Here is a 19,129-nt window from a genome sequence, read left to right on the forward strand (position 1 = left end):
TCTCTCTAGAAACCAGAATGCATAAAAACATGTTTTATTTTTTGCTTAAATGTTTACTTTTCCACAGGCCATGGCAGCCATGTTGTTTTTTTCCTCTGGGAAAACTTGATAGTCACGTGACCTGGTTGTACGCCAATCTAAATGAATTAGCCAAATAAAACGTTAATCTGACACGTATTGAAGAGCCTGACAGTGCCAATTCTAAGTTTCCCTCTGTGGACCAACGTTGATATTACATGTTTTTCTGAGACGGGGATGTTATAGAATTTTCCCAAATGGAAGTACAAGAACATACAGAAAGTGTAATTTTCATAACAGGTCTTCATTAAAACAGCTCTGCTCTTTCAAAGCTACTCATGGTGGGTAGAGAGACAGAAAATTTACGCGGGTCTTTAAAACATGGCTGACAGTTTAGTGTGGGACTTTCTCAGGATCAACCGGATCATTTCCATCATTACCAACAGCAGTAGGTAAGTTCTGTTCTCCAGGACTGAAGACATCGTCCACATGTTCTCTCTGTCCGGTCCAAACGCTCCACCTGAAACTGCTTCAGGTTCTCTGGACTCAATACAGATTAGTGCTGAGTCAGCAGACTGGACCACAAGGCAGCAGCTGATGAAGTGTCCTCTCTTGGTCCATCAGAACCTTCACTGAGATCTTCTTCCTGGTCCAAAGATTGGATCAATAATTGAAGCTGGATCAACAGACTGATCGGCCATCAAAGGAGTTAGATCGATGGAGCTGCTGTGTGTCCTGATGTCCTCCGGTTAGTCCAGGATCTGAACCGTGCCTTGTTAGGAGAGGAATGTCCTCTGATTGGTCCTCTGGTTGGTTCTCTGGTTGGTCCTTTGGTTGGTCCTGAACCTGAGCCTTTGCTGTTGAAGAGACAGAGGACAGTCAGAAAGACAGAAAACAGTCAGGAAGACAGAAAACAGTCAGGAAGACAGAAAACAGTCAGAGACAGACCTTTGATTACAAGCTGAAATGTTTTCCATCTAAGGAGTTTTCCCTTCGTCCAGGCGGTACACTTGTACTCTCCTCTGTCTTCCTTTGTGGGACGTATCAGAGTCAGACTGAGGTCTCCAGTTGTCCTCAGGTCTTTATTCATCTTTGTTCTATTTATGTAGCGCTGGTTCTGTATTCCAGGTTGATCAGAACCCTTCACGTACTGGTGGACCATCTTGCCTTCTCTGTTCCTCCACTCCACTTTAATATCTTTTGGTAGCCCAGAGGTTGTTTTGAACGGCAGCTTGACCGACTCCAACCCCTCCTCCACCTCCACGTGAAGGACTGAGAGAAGAACAGAGAAGATGATGAGAGGTACAGCAGAGCTTCATCGTTTTTTTCAGGATGAAGGTCAGACGCAGATGAGATCAGAAGGTAACAGAAAGGTGCTGCAGGTAATCAGTCTGGATGCTGCTGTGCTATTTAGTGCAGGCGCTGCTGACCAGCAGTGTGCAGCTGCTGCTTCAGTTCAAACCTGAGTGGTTCTGACAACAGGTCTGGTTCTGCAGATCAGGGATCAGGTCCACAGGGATGAGGTCTGATGGTCTAAAGTGAGGAGCTGCTGCAGTTTTATACGCTCCTAGGATTTTGCAGTAGACCTGGTCTAATATATTATAGTCTGTGGTCGGGAAGATGATGAATTTATGGAGCTCAGCTTTTAATTCATCCTGACTAAAGTCTCCTGCTACAATCACAGCTGCCTCTCAGAATCAGAAATACTTTAATAATCCCAGAGGAGAATGACTGTTCCAGTACAATCGCCATCACAAACATTTCAGGGGGAGACGATTTACTGAGGCCTTGCTGCCAAGGAACCGCCTTACACGGTGCCCACAGGGCGCTGCCTTTACTCTGAGGAAAGATAGGAACCACACTAGGAACACACTATGATTACTGTACTGATTATTGTTAGGCTGCTGATGAAAATGTAGAGCTCCTCCAGCCTTAAGTCTTGGTTGCATGAAGGCTACAATGATACGTGTCTCCCACTCCATGCATGCAGCAGATGCAGACCTGGAGAACTCTTTCAGGGACTGACTGCTGCATGTCCTAGCAGTCAGTTATTTATCTTACAATCCTGCTCTGGGTCCCAGCACAGAGCTGGTTCTCCTGGTGAGCTCATTCAGTCACTTCCTCTGAGCTAAAACACGTCCCTTCTGTCAGGTGTCCCTAAAAACAGCAATTATCAAACCACTGCTGAAAAAGAACAATTTAGACAAACTTCTCCTCCAGAACTTCAGGCCCATCTCAAACCTCCTTTATCAGTAAGATTATAGAAAAAGCTGAGTTTCAACAATTAAACACCTTCTTAACAACAACCAGCCGCTTTGATGTTTTCCAGTCAGGTTTCCTCACCACAGTACAGAGACCGCCCTGATCAAGGTGTTTGATGACATCCATATAAACCACATATGTCAAAGTCAAGGCCCGCGGGCCGGATCCGGCCTGCGAATGAATTATCTACGGCCCCTGGATGATATTTAATTACTATTAGAACCGGCTCACAAGGCACAGCCGCCCGCTGGCGTTTTGCACGTGTCACCAATATGGCCCCACACTCCGTCTTTGACACAAAGGGGAGCAAGCAACTCAAAAACCCAAACAGCAAAACAATGTAATGTTTTATTACAACAAAAGCCACCATAATAGTGGCACGATAAAACAGTCCCTTTCCCTTTTTTAAAAGTCCAAGATTCAATAATTGTCCTTAAAAGTCGCCATTTATCATTTGCTTATTATGCTCCTTCTGGTGGAGGCAAGCCGTCTACAGCGCACCCTGTTGCTGATCAACAGCTGATTCTGCAGCACTCCAGGGGTCCGTTCTTCTTACCTGACTCCGCCAGATAGATTTGCTCCGCATATCCATCTGGAAACCTTCCGTTGAAGTAATTTTGGGAAGGGGCGAAAATACTGGTTAGCTGATTGGCCTATGTTGGTGATTGACGGGCCAAATGAACCAATCAGATTCGTCGTCGCTCGTAACAGAGCGACGACGAAAACACAACCACAAGCCAAGCTACTCTTGCTGCTGCAGGTAAAGGCTCGTTAGCTCAGCAAAGAAATACTCTGTAATTCCGATAAAACTTGCTCGATAGCCACGCTAACGCTAGTTTCATCGGCTGAAGCCGCCATGTTCTTTAGACTGAACTGTCGCGCTTCCCGTTGCGTCACACCTCAACCCGCCTCAAAGCCAACGCTGATTGGACGTTCGTTTGGTGAACGGCTCCAAATTTTCTTTAACGGAGGGTAGCCAGACTGATCTGCGCATAGACATCATATACGTAGACGCGTCATAGGGCGCAGGTTCGCACGTCAACGCCACCGCCATATTGTATGTGGCAGAAAAAAGTCGAGTTCTGTTATTGTGAACGTGAATCAGAAAAGATGCCTCATTCCTGGCTGCAATAAATACACACACACACACGCATATATATATATATATATATATATATATATATATATATATATATTAGGGCTGGGCAAGTTAACGCGTTAATTTCGCGTTAACTCATTAGACTATTAACGGCGATATTTTCTTTAACGCGCGTTAACGCATGTTGGTCACATGCTTTTATTTTGTGAAGGTCTGTTGCTGCGGTGTAGGGGTTTGAATCAGAACAGTAGGTGGCGATAATGCGCCAATAACCTCGCTGTCAGCCCAGCCTCAGATTCAAAGAGGAAGAAAGGTGCTGGCCGGAAAAAAACACAGCTGACATGCGGAAGGCGGTGTTTCCCGCAGGTACCGCGAGCGAGCTTAGGCGAGGCGAGGCGGTGAGTTGGCGGCCGGAACAAGTTTTGTGCGGAGCGGAGCGGGGGGGGGGGGGTCTGCATCGACGCCGTCGGTGAAGTCGCTTCTCGTTTCAAAGTATCCATGTGTTTTTGCCTGTTTTTCCCTGCCATTCACTATATGCGCGCGAGAAAGCAACAACAAAAAACCGCGTGTCAACGTCAAATAAACGCAAGCAACGCAAGCATATCGAGTTAGCAAGCATTTCAGTTTAAAGTTCTTCCAGCATGGAATATGACAGAAACAAGTTAGTTGGAACCACTGCCAAGTTAAACTTTGGTATTGAACATAAAATGGTAATGCTGCTCCCTGCTGTTACCTCAGAAATTGCCTGTTTTTGGTAGATTTTTTCCCCATAAAGAGAATTCCCTGTCAGTGGCAATAAGCTTTAATTTATTATTATTGCTATTTTTTGTTTTACATGTTTAAGTTGAGCTTTACACTAAATATGTGTTTCTGATAAGTGCTACAAATGTTACAACACTTTTGTTCATATGGCAGCAGAACATTAAAATAAAAGTGCTCTTTACACTACTTTTGAATTCATTCTTGGAGTTTGTAAATACAATGCGATTAATCGCGATTAATCGCGATTAATCAGTGCGATTAATCGCGATTAAATATTTTAATCGTTGCCCAGCCCTAATATATATATATATATATATATATATATATATATATATATATATATATATGTGTATGTATGTGTGTGTGTTTATGTGTTATGAATATAAGGATATAAATTTGTTAAATCTAAACATTGTGGTCTTCATTATTTCATTTGGGTGAGTATTAAAGAGGTAAAATTAATAATATGAGGGAAAAAAAAGTCCTAAAGTAAAAATAAACTAACAAACACAAAAGTGATAATGTTATGATAAAAACATCATATTATGAGAATTAAGGGGGAACATTTCCAGAATAATCACAGTTTGCAGAATTATTTCACTCCTGGAGTAATAGGGCCAGGTTAGATTATTTTAATTATTTTTATTCTTTAGGAGAATAAATTCAGGAGAATGAAGCTAAAGGGATACGAAAATAAACTTGTAATATTACAAAAAAGAAATACTACGAATACAAAGTATATTCAGAGATTAAAGTCCCTCTGATACTGTTTAAGTGACTGAGTAACTGCAGATTTGCCACATTTAAGATGGCCGACGCTCTGACGCATCGCAGCATAGGCAGAACCCGCCCAATGACGCGTCTACTCTTATATTATGTCTATGGATCTGCGAGTGAAACCTTGAAATCTCGCGAGATCAGGATGGTCTCACGAGGCTACCGTTCTTTGTACGTCGCTAACTAAGTTAGCTGGATTTGATTGTTGACGATCTGGCATGATCTTGGATCGTTTGGTTCTTCGAAAGACATCCTGCACTTGTTGTCATAGCAACATGTGCGCCAGCTTAAGCCTGCTCGCTAACAGGCTTATTTCATGTAAACAAGATTAGATCACAGCTGTATAAGCGGAGGAGATAGGGAAGTCTGTCGTAGCCATGTCCATTTTTATGACTGCAACCTGTTGTTGAAGGTTTAATGAATTAATCGCATATACTTCTGAAGTCCTCACTAAGACTAAGAACGTAGAGAACATGGACCCGGTTCTGAAGTCCTCACTAAGACTAAGAACGTAGAGAACATGGACCCGGTTCTGAAGTCCTCACTAAGACTAAGAACGTAGAGAACATGGACCCTGTTCTGAAGTCCGTCCACTAAGACTAAGAACGTAGAGAACATGGACCCGGTTCTGAAGTCCTCACTAAGACTAAGAACGTAGAGAACATGGACCCGGTTCTGAAGTCCTCACTAAGACTAAGAACGTAGAGAACATGGACCCTGTTCTGAAGTCCTTCCACTAACACTAAGAACGTAGAGAGCATGGACCCGGTTCTGAAGTCCTTCCACTAAGACTAAGAACGTAGAGAACATGGACCCAGTTCTGAAGTCCTCACTAAGACTAAGAACGTAGAGAACATGGACCCGGTTCTGAAGTCCTCACTAAGACTAAGAACGTAGAGAACATGGACCCGGTTCTGAAGTCCTCACTAAGACTAAGAACGTAGAGAACATGGACCCGGTTCTGAAGTCCGTCCACTAAGACTAAGAACGTAGAGAACATGGACCCGGTTCTGAAGTCCTCACTAAGACTAAGAACGTAGAGAACATGGACCCGGTTCTGAAGTCCTCACTAAGACTAAGAACGTAGAGAACATGGACCCGGTTCTGAAGTCCTCACTAAGACTAAGAACGTAGAGAACATGGACCCGGTTCTGAAGTCCTCACTAAGACTAAGAACGTAGAGAACATGGACCCTGTTCTGAAGTCCGTCCACTAAGACTAAGAACGTAGAGAACATGGACCCGGTTCTGAAGTCCTCACTAAGACTAAGAACGTAGAGAACATGGACCCGGTTCTGAAGTCCTCACTAAGACTAAGAACGTAGAGAACATGGACCCTGTTCTGAAGTCCTTCCACTAAGACTAAGAACGTAGAGAACATGGACCCGGTTCTGAAGTCCTTCCACTAAGACTAAGAACGTAGAGAACATGGACCCGGTTCTGAAGTCCTCACTAAGACTAAGAACGTAGAGAACATGGACCCGGTTCTGAAGTCCTCACTAAGACTAAGAACGTAGAGAACATGGACCCGGTTCTGAAGTCCTCACTAAGACTAAGAACGTAGAGAACATGGACCAGGTTCTGAAGTCCTCACTAAGACTAAGAACGTAGAGAACATGGACCCGGTTCTGAAGTCCTCACTAAGACTAAGAACGTAGAGAACATGGACCCTGTTCTGAAGTCCGTCCACTAAGACTAAGAACGTAGAGAACATGGACCCGGTTCTGAAGTCCTCACTAAGACTAAGAATGTAGAGAACATGGACCCGGTTCTGAAGTCCTCACTAAGACTAAGAACGTAGAGAACATGGACCCTGTTCTGAAGTCCTTCCACTAAGACTAAGAACGTAGAGAACATGGACCCGGTTCTGAAGTCCTTCCACTAAGACTAAGAACGTAGAGAACATGGACCCGGTTCTGAAGTCCTCACTAAGACTAAGAACGTAGAGAACATGGACCCGGTTCTGAAGTCCTCACTAAGACTAAGAACGTAGAGAACATGGACCCTGTTCTGAAGTCCGTCCACTAAGACTAAGAACGTAGAGAACATGGACCCGGTTCTGAAGTCCTCACTAAGACTAAGAACGTAGAGAACATGGACCCGGTTCTGAAGTCCTCACTAACACTAAGAACGTAGAGAACATGGACCCGGTTCTGAAGTCCTCACTAAGACTAAGAACGTAGAGAACATGGACCCGGTTCTGAAGTCCTCACTAAGACTAAGAACGTAGAGAACATGGACCCTGTTCTGAAGTCCGTCCACTAAGACTAAGAACGTAGAGAACATGGACCCGGTTCTGAAGTCCTCACTAAGACTAGAGAACATGGACCCGGTTCTGAAGTCCTCACTAAGACTAAGAACGTAGAGAACATGGACCCTGTTCTGAAGTCCTTCCACTAAGACTAAGAACGTAGAGAACATGGACCCGGTTCTGAAGTCCTCACTAAGACTAAGAACGTAGAGAACATGGACCCGGTTCTGAAGTCCTCACTAAGACTAAGAACGTAGAGAACATGGACCCAGTTCTGAAGTCCTCACTAAGACTAAGAACGTAGAGAACATGGACCCTGTTCTGAAGTCCGTCCACTAAGACTAAGAACGTAGAGAACATGGACCCGGTTCTGAAGTCCTTACTAAGACTAAGAACGTAGAGAACATGGACCCGGTTCTGAAGTCCTCACTAAGACTAAGAACGTAGAGAACATGGACCCTGTTCTGAAGTCCTTCCACTAAGACTAAGAACGTAGAGAACATGGACCCGGTTCTGAAGTCCTTCCACTAAGACTAAGAACGTAGAGAACATGGACCCGGTTCTGAAGTCCTCACTAAGACTAATAACGTAGAGAACATGGACCCTGTTCTGAAGTCCTCACTAAGACTAAGAACGTAGAGAACATGGACCCGGTTCTGAAGTCCTCACTAAGACTAAGAACGTAGAGAACATGGACCCGGTTCTGAAGTCCTCACTAAGACTAAGAACGTAGAGAACATGGACCCGGTTCTGAAGTCCTTCCACTAAGACTAAGAAAGTAGAGAACATGGACCTGGTTCTGAAGTCCTCACTAAGACTAAGAACGTAGAGAACATGGACCCGGTTCTGAAGTCCTCACTAAGACTAAGAACGTAGAGAACATGGACCCGGTTCTGAAGTCATTCCACTAAGACTAAGAACGTAGAGAACATGGACCCGGTTCTGAAGTCCTTCCACTAAGACTAAGAACGTAGAGAACATGGACCCGGTTCTGAAGTCCTTCCACTAAGACTAAGAACGTAGAGAACATGGACCCGGTTCTGAAGTCCTTCCACTAAGACTAAGAACGTAGAGAACATGGACCCGGTTCTGAAGTCCTCACTGAGACTAAGAACGTAGAGAACATGGACCCGGTTCTGAAGTCCTCACTAAGACTAAGAACGTAGAGAACATGGACCCGGTTCTGAAGTCCTTCCACTAAGACTAAGAACGTAGAGAACATGGACCCGGTTCTGAAGTCCTTCCACTAAGACTAAGAACGTAGAGAACATGGACCCGGTTCTGAAGTCCTTCCACTAAGACTAAGAACGTAGAGAACATGGACCCGGTTCTGAAGTCCTTCCACTAAGACTAAGAACGTAGAGAACATGGACCCGGTTCTGAAGTCCTTCCACTAAGACTAAGAACGTAGAGAACATGGACCCGGTTCTGAAGTCCTTCCACTAAGACTAAGAACGTAGAGAACATGGACCCGGTTCTGAAGTCCTTCCACTAAGACTAAGAACGTAGAGAACATGGACCCGGTTCTGAAGTCCTTCCACTAAGACTAAGAACGTAGAGAACATGGACCCGGTTCTAAAGTCCTTCCATGGTCCCCTGGATCTCAGAGAATAGACTTTAAAATCCTTCTGTTAGTCTATAAATCCCTGAATTAGCACCTAAATACATCACAGACTTGTTATCAGGGCATCAACCCTCCAGACCACTCAGGTCTTCTGGCTCCAGCCTGCTCTGCAGAACCAGAACCAGAACCAGAACCAGAACCAAACATGGAGAAGCAGCATTTAGTTCCTATGCTCCACTGATCTGGAACAAACTCCCAGAAAACTGTAAAAGTGCTGAAAGCCTGAGTTCCTTTAAATCAAGATCAAAAACATGATGAGGCAATGAATAAAGTCAGATTGAATTTTTCCCATGTACCACGGGAAGGAATCAAAATGCATTTTAAGCAAATAATTTCCCCACAGCCACCAAGGATCCGCCTCTCAGCAGGGTCCATGCTACAAACCACTCCCCACAGACAAAAGGTCAGAGCACTTCTGACCAGACTCTCAGACAACCACTTTTCTCCTGGAGCCCTCGAGGAGACGCGGGCTGCCACCCAGCCTTCATCTTCTTCTGCCTGAGATAAAAGGGAGGAGGGGAGGGAGACTGGCCTGAACCATGATGAGTCCTCCCCGGGGCCTGAGAGACACACAAGCCAGCACCTGGGAGAGATCCCTCTACTCAGAGGATATGACCGGGCAAATCAGACTGTTACAGGAAAGGTGACTTGAAGTGTGCTACACTAATAAATTAGCCTTGCCTGGTTTGTTTCACTGCTCTTACTCTCCATGATCTCTGGGTGTTTGCCCTGACAAAGATGGCAGCTAGGCCTAAAAGGGAGAAATGGACTGCACCACCAGATCCTGCTGGAGAGAGGCAGTTATACTCCCTTGTGTTTAATTAGTTGGTTTGGAGCTAAAGGTTTGGTTTAGAAGTTTAGTATTTTGGATTTTCTTGTAGTTTGTCAACAAGCTTAACAGTAGTTTTTTTGTAGGTAGTTGTGTTTAGTTACCACTATTTTGATTTACTGGTCTGGTCAGCCAGGGAAATAATTCCCTGTGTCATTTCTTTGTTAGGTCAGTTATGTTTTGTTTGTGCAGTCAGTTTATTTGTTCACTTTTTTTTACCAGAGTTAGATTCTGTTTCTGTCCCCTCCTTTTTGAGCTCAGCCTTTATTTTTGTAAATTTAACTTGAGGTTAAAATAAAAACCCTATATTTTAATAATTCCTGTGACTTGTCATGCTTTTAGAATCGGTTCCTTTACAGTACAGGAGCTGCACAGCACGGGAGAGGAAGGATTTAGCAGGGGTAATTCAATTCAATTCAATTCAATTTTATTTATATAGCGCCAAATCATGAAACATGTCATCTCAAGGCACTTTACAAAGTCAAGTTCAATCATATTATACAGATTGGGTCAGATTATACAGATTGGTCAAAAATGTCCTATATAAGGAAACCAGTTGATTGCATCAAAGTCCCGACAAGCAGCATTCACTCCTGGGGAACCGTAGAGCCACAGGAAGAGTCGTCTGCATTGTACATGGCTTTGCTGCAATCCCTCATCCTGAGCAAGCATGAAGCGACAGTGGGAAGAAAAACCACCCATTAACGGGAAGGAAAAACCTCCGGCAGAACCGGGCTCAGTATGAACGGTCATCTGCCTCGACCGACTGGGGTTACAGAAGACAGAACAGAGACACAACAAGAGAAACAAAAAAGCACAGAAGCACACATTGATCTAGTAATCTGTTCTACATTAGATGGTAGTAGCGGGTGAGCCGTCTTCTCTGGATGATGTCACAGTTAACAGAACGCCAGACCAGGTGTACCTACTATGAAGAGAAAAGAGAGAGAACAGAAAGTTAAAGCAGAAATGACAACACATAATGCATAATTGAAGAACAGTAGAACTCAATAGAGTGAGAAAATTAGATCCTGATATACTCCAGTAACCTAAGCCTATAGCAGTAAAACTATAAAGGTAGCTGAGAGTAACATGAGTCACTAGTTATATTTTTTGTCAAAAAGATAAGTTTTAAGCCTAGTCTTAAAAGTAGACAGGGTGTCTGCCTCACGGACCAAAACTGGGAGTTGGTTCCACAGAAGAGGAGCCTGATAGCTAAAGGATCTGCCTCCCATTCTACTTTTAGAGACTCTAGGAACCACCAGCAGACCTGCGGTCTGAGAGCGAAGTGCTCTGTTAGGAACATACGGGGTAATCAGAGCTCTGATATATGATGGAGCTTGATTATTAAGGGCTTTATACGTTAGAAGAAGAATTTTAAATTTTATTCTTGATTTAACAGGAAGCCAATGAAGGGAAGCTAAAATTGGAGAAATATGATCCCTCTTGTTGATTTTCATCAGAACTCTTGCTGCAGCATTTTGGATCAGCTGAAGGCTTTGAACTGCATTTTGTGGACTTCCTGATAGTAAAGAATTACAATAGTCCAGCCTTGAAGTAACAAATGCATGGACCAGTTTTCCAGCATCACTCCTGGACAGAATGTTTCTAATTTTGGCGATATTCCTGAGGTGAAAAAAGGAAACTCTGGAAACCTGTTTAATATGGGATTTAAATGACATGTCTTGGTCAAAAATAACACCAAGATTTTTTACTTTATTACCAGAGGCCAGATTAATGCCACCCAGATTAAGTGATTGGTTAAGAAGTTTATTTTTTGAGGACTCTGGCCCAAAGATTAAAACTTCGGTCTTGTCAGAATTTAGATGCAGGAAATTTAAAGTCATCCAGCTTTTGATGTCATCAAGACATGACTGCAGTCGAAGTAATTGATTGGATTCATCAGGATTTATGGATAAATATAGCTGAGTATCATCAGCATAACAGTGGAAATTAATCCCATGCTGTCTGATAATTTTGCCTATCGGAAGCATATATATAGTAAATAGAATTGGTCCAAGGACTGAACCCTGTGGTACTCCACAGGTGACCCTAGAGTTTGAGGAAGATTTATTATTAACATGAACAAATTGGAATCTGTCTGACAGATAAGATTTAAACCAGCCTAATGCTTTCCCCTTAATCCCTACAGTATGTTCAAGTCTTTGTAGGAGAATATTGTGATCAACTGTATCAAACGCAGCACTGAGATCTAACAGGACAAGTATAGACACAAGTCCATTATCTGAGGCCATGAGAATATCATTAGTGACCTTCACCAGAGCTGTTTCAGTGCTATGATGAGCTCTGAAGCCTGACTGAAACTCCTCAAGTAGGTCATTACTTTGTAAATGTTCACAAAGTTGATTAGCAACTACTTTCTCAAGAATTTTAGATAAGAAAAGAAGATTAGATATAGGTCTGTAATTTACTAACTCATCTTGATCAAGAGAAGGTTTCTTAAGTAAAGGTTTAATAACAGCTACTTTCAAAACCTGTGGTACATATCCATTTACCAAGGATACATTAATCATGTCTAAAATAGGACCACTGATCAAAGGGAATATGTCCTTAAACAACTTGGTTGGGATTGGGTCTAACATACAGGTAGAAGGTTTAGATGAAGCTAAAATTTTAGATAGCTCAGAAAGCTCTACTGCTTCTAAACAGTTCAAACACTGCGCAGATTCTAAAGATTCCTCCAATGCTGCCTCACTTACTGAGGACGAGGTAATCATGTTTGGGAGGATGCCAATTATTTTATTTTTAATGGCATCAATTTTATTTATGAAGAATCCCATAAAATCATTACTACTAAGAGCTAAGGGAATGGATGGATCAACAGAGCTGTGGCTCTGGGTAAGTTTGGCAACTGTACTAAAGAGAAATCTAGGATTATTTTTATTCTCTTCAATTAATGATGAAAAATATGCTGCTCTAACTCTGCGGAGGGTCTTGTTATACAACAATAGTCTGTCCCTCCAGATTAGGTAGGATTCCTCTTGGTGTGTAGAGCGCCATTTTCTCTCCAATTTCCTAACATTGTGCTTCAAGGAACGCAGCTCTGAATTAAACCAGGGAGCCAGCTTCCTGTGAACAATCACCTTGTTTTTCAATGGAGCTACATTGTCTAATGCAGAACGCAATGAGGAAGTCACATTGTTAGCAAAGGTATCGATTTGTGAATGGGAAGAAACAGCAATGCTGCCATCTACAGGGCATTTCTGCAATACTGAGGATATTAAAAAGGGAACAGACTCTTTAAGTTTTGATACAGCATTATCCGATAAAAATCTACTATAATGGAACCCTCTTTTGGGGGTGGAGAATTCAGTTAGATTAAACCCAAATGTTATTAAAAAATGATCAGACAGGACAGGGTTGTGAGAGAATACTGTTAATTCTTCACAATCAATGCCATATGTCAGAACAAGGTCTAAAGTATGGAGCCGAGAGTGCGTCGGTTCATGCACATTTTGAGCAAAACCAATTGAATCTAGGATAGTTTTAAAGGCTACACTAAGGTTATCACATTCAGTGTCAACATGGATGTTAAAATCACCCACTATAATAACCTTATCAGTATTTAACACCAAATCAGATAAGAAATCTGACAACTCATCCAAAAACTCAGTGTAAGGGCCTGGTGGACGATACAAAACAACAAACAGAAGAGGTTTTATTGCTTTGCAGCTTGGATGAGGGAAACTGAGGGTTAAATGTTCAAAAGAACTGTAGTTATTAATTGGCCTGGGACTAATTAATAAATCAGACTGAAAGATAGTTGCCACTCCTCCTCCTCTTCCCACAGATCTGGGAATGTGGAAATTTGAATAACTGGAGGGGGTTGACTCATTTATACTAACGTAGTCCTCTTGTAGCCAGGTTTCTGTGAGACAAAACAAATCAATCTGATTATCAGAAATCAATTCATTAACTAACAAAGTCTTTGGAGGGAGAGACCTTATATTTAATAGACCACATTTTATTATTTTATTTTTAGGTTCAAGGTGAACCACAGTGATTTTTATTAGATTTTTATGATTTGTTCCTTTTAGATCAGTTTTTGATCTGTTAAGTTTTGGCCGTGGGAAAGACACCGTCTCAATAGGGTAATGGGTGGGTAACAGTACAGAAGCTGCAGAGAGGTGTGTTAAACTACGGCTCTGCTTCCTGGTCTGGACCCTGGGTTGTCAGCATTTAGGAGGACTAATAAATCCGGCCAGATTCCTAGAAAGAAGAGCAGCACCATCCAAAGTAGGATGGATGCCGTCTCTCTGGATCAGACCAGGTTTTCCCCAGAAAGTTCTCCAGTTATCAATGTAGCCCACGTCGTTTTCTGGACACCACCTAGACAACCAGCGGTTGAATGATGACATGCGGCTAAACATGTCATCACTGGTCAGATCAGGCAGGGGACCAGAGAAAATTACAGAGTCCGACATAGTTTTAGCAAACTCACAAACCGAAGCAACACCAACTTTGGTGACCTCTGATCGGCGTGACCGGGTGTCATTACCGGCAGCGTGAATAACAATTTTGCGGTATTTACGCTTATCCTTAGCCAGTAGTTTTAGGTAGGATTCTATGTCGCCTGTTCTGGCCCCTGGTAGGCATTTAACTATGGTCCCTGGTTTCTTTAGTGCCACATTTCTCATTATGGAGCTGCCAATAATTAATGAGTAATGAGGTCAGCACAAGGCATTGTGGGATGTTGTCTGTTAATTCTAGACCCAACACCTCTACTTAAACCTCCCTCAGTCTGCTCTTCCCCGCTGGATCGTCATCATTCTTCATCCCAGCCTTGCCTCACGTCAACCCGCCTGTGCTCCCTTCGTCCAGCTAGCCTCTGCTCCTGCTCCAGCCATCTCCTCCATTCCTCTGCTGCAGCCTTCTGGTTCTACATTCCACTATTCAACATTCTCAATAAAGACTCGTCAAACGTGGCTCTGTGTGTGGCGTACTACATCTTACATTTCTACATACAGATGTTTCTTCTAAGGGTTTTAGATTTTCTAGAAGTCTGTTCACTGATGTGTGGCCTTCGGTTAGTCATCAGTTCTAAATATTTATACAACAGTCTCCATGTGATTCTCCATCAAATGATCTGAATTAAAAAAAAGATTTAAATATTGAATTAGAAAATGAAGATATTCTTCCAGTTACCACTGACCTTTGACCTTGAGCTGAACTTGTTTTTTCATCAGGATCTTTTCCTCTTTGTCGTAGACGGTGCAGGTGTACATGTTACTGTCTCCATCTGTGAGGTATTTCAGAGTCAGACTGAGGTCTTTAGTTCTCAGTGGGTCTTCCTTCATCTCGGTTCTGTTGCTGTAGTACACGTTCTGTACATCAGTCTGATCTGAACCATTCTCAAACACATGGACCTTCTTATCTCTGCTTTCTGTCCACTCCACTCTAACACCTTCAAGCAGGTCATCTGTGGGTCTGCAGGGCAGCATGAAAGACTCCTCCTCTGAATTCACTGCCACCACCTGTGGGACTGAGAGGACAACAGAGGACAAGATGAGATGGACAGACAGCAGCAGCTCTGAGGACAGATGAAGGTCCAACATGTTAAACTGGTTCCAGTCTGAAATGGGTTCCACGTCTCCACAGAACAGAGACAGTGTTGTCTTTGCTGAGGGTCCATTCAGCAGCAGAACCGACTGTTGGACAGAACGTCCTCAACGTGGACAGGAGACCCAGCAGAAAGCTGCAGACGGTTCTTCCTGCACTGGTTCTGGAGCCTCTCTGGACTTTTCTCTATTGTGTTACGTTCAAGGAAACCAGGAAAATGCTGCTCTGATGCAACCAATCAGCTGATTGGAAAATTACATCATCACATCTAAACCCCTGACCTTTGACCCAGATATTTAAACCACTGACCTTTGACCTTGACTTTAACTTGTTGCTTCATCAGGATATTTTTCCTCTCCTTGTCGTAGATGGTGCAGGTGTAGATGTCAGTGTCTTTATCTGTGAGGTGGTCCAGGGTCAGACTGAGGTCTCCAGTCTTCAGTGGGTCTTTATTCATCTTGGTTCTGGCTCTGTAGAACCAGTACTGTCCTTCAGGCTGATCAGAACCAGGCCGATACACATAGACCTTCCAGTCTCTGCCGTCCAACCACTCCACTTTAGCACCTTCAGTCAGGTGAACTTTGGTTTTGCAGGACAGCTGGAAAGACTTCTCCCCTGAAGTCACCACCACTTTTGGGACTGAGAGGACAACAGAGGACAAGATGAGATGGACAGACAGCAGCAGCTCTGAGGACAGATGAAGGTCCAACATGTTGGACTGGTTCCAGTCTGAAGGAGTAACATTACTAATAATATTTAAAATAATCTATTTTATTTAAAAGTGCCTTACACAGGGGTAGGGTTAACCCTAACCACTGGTGCGGGGGTTGTAAGCCCGATTCCGGCCTGTAGTCCTTTGCTTCATATCCCCCCCCCCCAAACCCCGTTCTCATTAGCCTACTTTGTTAAAAAAAAAAGCAACTGGTGCTTTAAAACCCTGAAAACGTATATTATTATATTATATTATATTATATAAAAAGCACCTTTCAGAACACTCAAGGACTCTGTACAGAACAAGCAGCATAATAATAAAGATAAAACATGATCCAATAAACGTTACAATGAGCCAGAAAGCACAGAGAGCTGACACTTTGAAGAAGGTCAACACCAACCAGGCTGCAGGTCCAGTCATAGTGTCAGCCTTAAATCATGAGCTAACCAGCTAGCAGGAGTCCTTCTGGACATCTTCATCCTCTCCCTGCAGCTCTCCACGGTTCCTGCCTGTCTGAAATCCTCCATAATCGTTTCTGTCCCCCAGAAACCAACCATCTCCTGCCTCAGTGACCTTCGTCCCATCGCTCTGACCCCGTCACCATGAAGGGCTTCCAGAGGATCCTCCTAAAGTCCATCAAGGACGCAGTCCCTGCTGGCCTGAACATTTTTATCCTTTGCAAAACTGTACACATTTTATTTTTCTGCATTTAATAAGAAAATACTTTAGTTGCCAAATCCTATTTACAATGACGCTCCTGTTTATTATTATTCTAGTGGTTCTGGATCAGTGACGGTACTGGTGTCAGATTCCGTGTTCTAAAGAGCTCCTCTGGTCTCCATCAGCAACTTAATCAGCTCTAACATGCTGACAGCCTGGAGCTGAACACAGATCACCAGAGACAGAAAGAAGGTTCTGAGCAGATCTGGACTCTGTAACAGTTCCAGCTTCATCAGCCTCCTCCTGCATCATCTAACAGATTCCTGTAAACGACATAAATGTTACGTCTGCTCATGTATTTCTCTCTGGGTGGAAAACACAGCAGCAGCATGAACCCTGTGGGTGACATCAGAGACTTGATGCTCGTTAACCGCCACATGATTAACAGGAAGTCACGTATAAAGGCTGGAGTTCATTTCCTGTTCTTCCCTCAAAGTAAACTTAGTTCTAACCAGCTGACTTTAATCTGGGGCGTCTGCAGGATTCTACCTGGAGACCAAACCGTCTCCACTGACCCACCTGACCTACACCACCACTCCTCCTACAGCGTGGTGGGTGAGGAACACAAAAACAGAGACATTATAAGATAAACCTGCAGCTCCTCTCCTCAGCCACATGATGCTCAGAAACAGTACATGACGTGACACACGCTGTCCTAAACAGAGATAGGCCTATATAGCCCATTTCTAACAAATTACAATAATAAAAGGAGGAAAAGTCCCAACCCTTCACACCAAGGTTAACTCCTAACCCTGATTCCTGTGATCATAAATCTGCGTAGTGGTGAGGAGGACGACAGACGCTCTGACATCCAGGAGAGGTGAAGCTAAAACTTTCACTCCATTTCTGCTCTTTAGGCAAATGTTTCAACCTGCTTAAAAGTCCATATTCTTATTTTTACCCAGTAAGTTCATGTAAAGAAAACTAAACCAGTTAGTGCTGCTGAGACGATTAACTGGTGTCAGGATTAACTGCTCCATCAGTTCTCCTGTCTTTAATATAACAACTAACGGATCATGGGCCCAGGACAGAATGAGGAGACCACTGGACACGGTTGGGTTTCAGTGGAGATGAGCTGTGGAGCTAAAGTCTTTGTCTGGACCTCTGCCTCAGAGACATAACCCACTGACCTTTGACCTGGAGACATAACCCACTGACCCAGAGACATAACCCACTGACCTCTGACCCAGAGATATAACCCACTGACCTTTGACCCAGAGATATAACCCACTTGTCAGGATTTGTCTTTGATGAACCCAGAACCACACACACAGCACTAAAGTTGAGGAGTTTTATTGACAGGTTTGATGGGATGGTGGGTGATGTAACCAGTAATCCAGGAATACACAGGTACAGGGGTGCAGATGAAGGCAGGAGCTGACAGCCTGGAGAGAAAGAGTCCAAACGAAGCTGGAAGGCTTGGCACTGAGCAGAGCTTTCTCAGAGTGGCTAGTCAGGTTAGCAGTTCTCAGAAGACACCAGGACAAAAGGCAGAGCTTCACCAAGAACTAGCAACATGATACATAGTCTTTCAGAGAGACCGGCAGGACTGACCTTAAACGAGAAAGCAAATCAAATCTTCCAAGGCAAAAACGAGGACTGGTATGGGGAGGGTGAAGAACGATGACGGACCAGCAAAGGAGTGACAGCAGAGTGAGGCTTAAGTAGGGAGGCTGGCAGGTGAAATGAGTCTGGCTAATTAGTGGCTGGCAGGTGTGACTAACTGCAGTGGAAGGGAAGGCTGAAGTGAGGGGAAGGAGAAACTAAAAACAATAAATAAAGTCAAACCCTAACTAAAACTAAAACAAGGTGGAAAAAAACGAAAACCAATGGTAACAAAAGCCGAATCAAAACTAAAGCATGACACCACTGACTTTTGACCCGGAGATATAACCCACTGACTTTTGACCCGGAGATATAACCCACTGAACTTTGACCCAGAGATATAACCCACTGACCTTTGACCCAGAGAAATAACCCACTGACCTTTGACCTGGAGATATAACCCACTGAACTTTGACCCAGAGATATAACCCACTGACCTTTGACCCAGAGGTATAACCCACTGACTTTTGACCCGGAGATATAACCCACTGAACTTTGACCCAGAGATATAACCCACTGACCTTTGACCCAGAGAAATAACCCACTGACCTTTGACCTGGAGATTAACTTCTTTCTTCTTCAGGATTTCTCTCCCTCTGCTGGAGATGATGCAGGCGTAGACGTTAGTGTCTTCATCTGTGGGGTGTTCCAGGGTCAGACTGAGGTCTCCAGTTCTCAGTGGGTTTTTATTCATCTTGGTTCTGTCTCTGTAGAACTGAGCCTGTCCTTCAGGCTGATCAGAACCTTTCTTATACACATGGACCGTCCTGTTGGATCCGTCCTTCCACTCCACTTTAGCATCTCTAGGCAGTGGTGGTCTGGTTCTGCAGGGCAGCAGGACAGATTTCTCCCCTGAATCCACCACCACCTGTGAGACTGAGAGGACAAGAT

At 43.6% G+C, this 19,129-nt stretch overlaps 2 protein-coding genes across 2 annotated transcripts in view; both read right to left on the bottom strand.

The window, feature by feature from the left end:
- LOC118560255 (protein NLRC3-like) overlaps nt 1–19,129 on the bottom strand; it is a 943,592-nt gene that overhangs the window by 679,663 nt on the left and 244,800 nt on the right. The gene's annotated exons all lie outside the window — the stretch shown is intronic.
- LOC105924400 lies at nt 14,784–19,105 on the bottom strand. The gene is made up of 3 exons (XM_036131053.1): nt 18,788–19,105; nt 15,511–15,840; nt 14,784–15,124 (listed from the first exon to the last, which is right to left on the bottom strand). The coding sequence occupies exons 1-3, from the start codon at nt 18,930–18,932 to the stop codon at nt 14,784–14,786; spliced, it is 816 nt and encodes a 271-aa protein (XP_035986946.1). The 5' UTR covers nt 18,933–19,105.

This window comes from Fundulus heteroclitus, unplaced genomic scaffold, assembly GCF_011125445.2.
Source record: "Fundulus heteroclitus isolate FHET01 unplaced genomic scaffold, MU-UCD_Fhet_4.1 scaffold_41, whole genome shotgun sequence".
NCBI lineage: Eukaryota > Metazoa > Chordata > Actinopteri > Cyprinodontiformes > Fundulidae > Fundulus > Fundulus heteroclitus.

Bases quoted from the DNA above. Each gene is read 5' to 3' on its own strand.
- LOC105924400 (XM_036131053.1), bottom strand. From the start codon at position 18,932: ATGAATAAAAACCCACTGAGAACTGGAGACCTCAGTCTGACCCTGGAA. The intron at 15,841-18,787 runs GTCAGTGGGTTA...TTGTCCTCTCAG, and splicing joins AGTTAATCTCCAGGTCAAAG to TCCCAAAAGTGGTGGTGACT. The intron at 15,125-15,510 runs GTCAGTGGTTTA...TTGTCCTCTCAG, and splicing joins AGTTAAAGTCAAGGTCAAAG to TCCCACAGGTGGTGGCAGTG.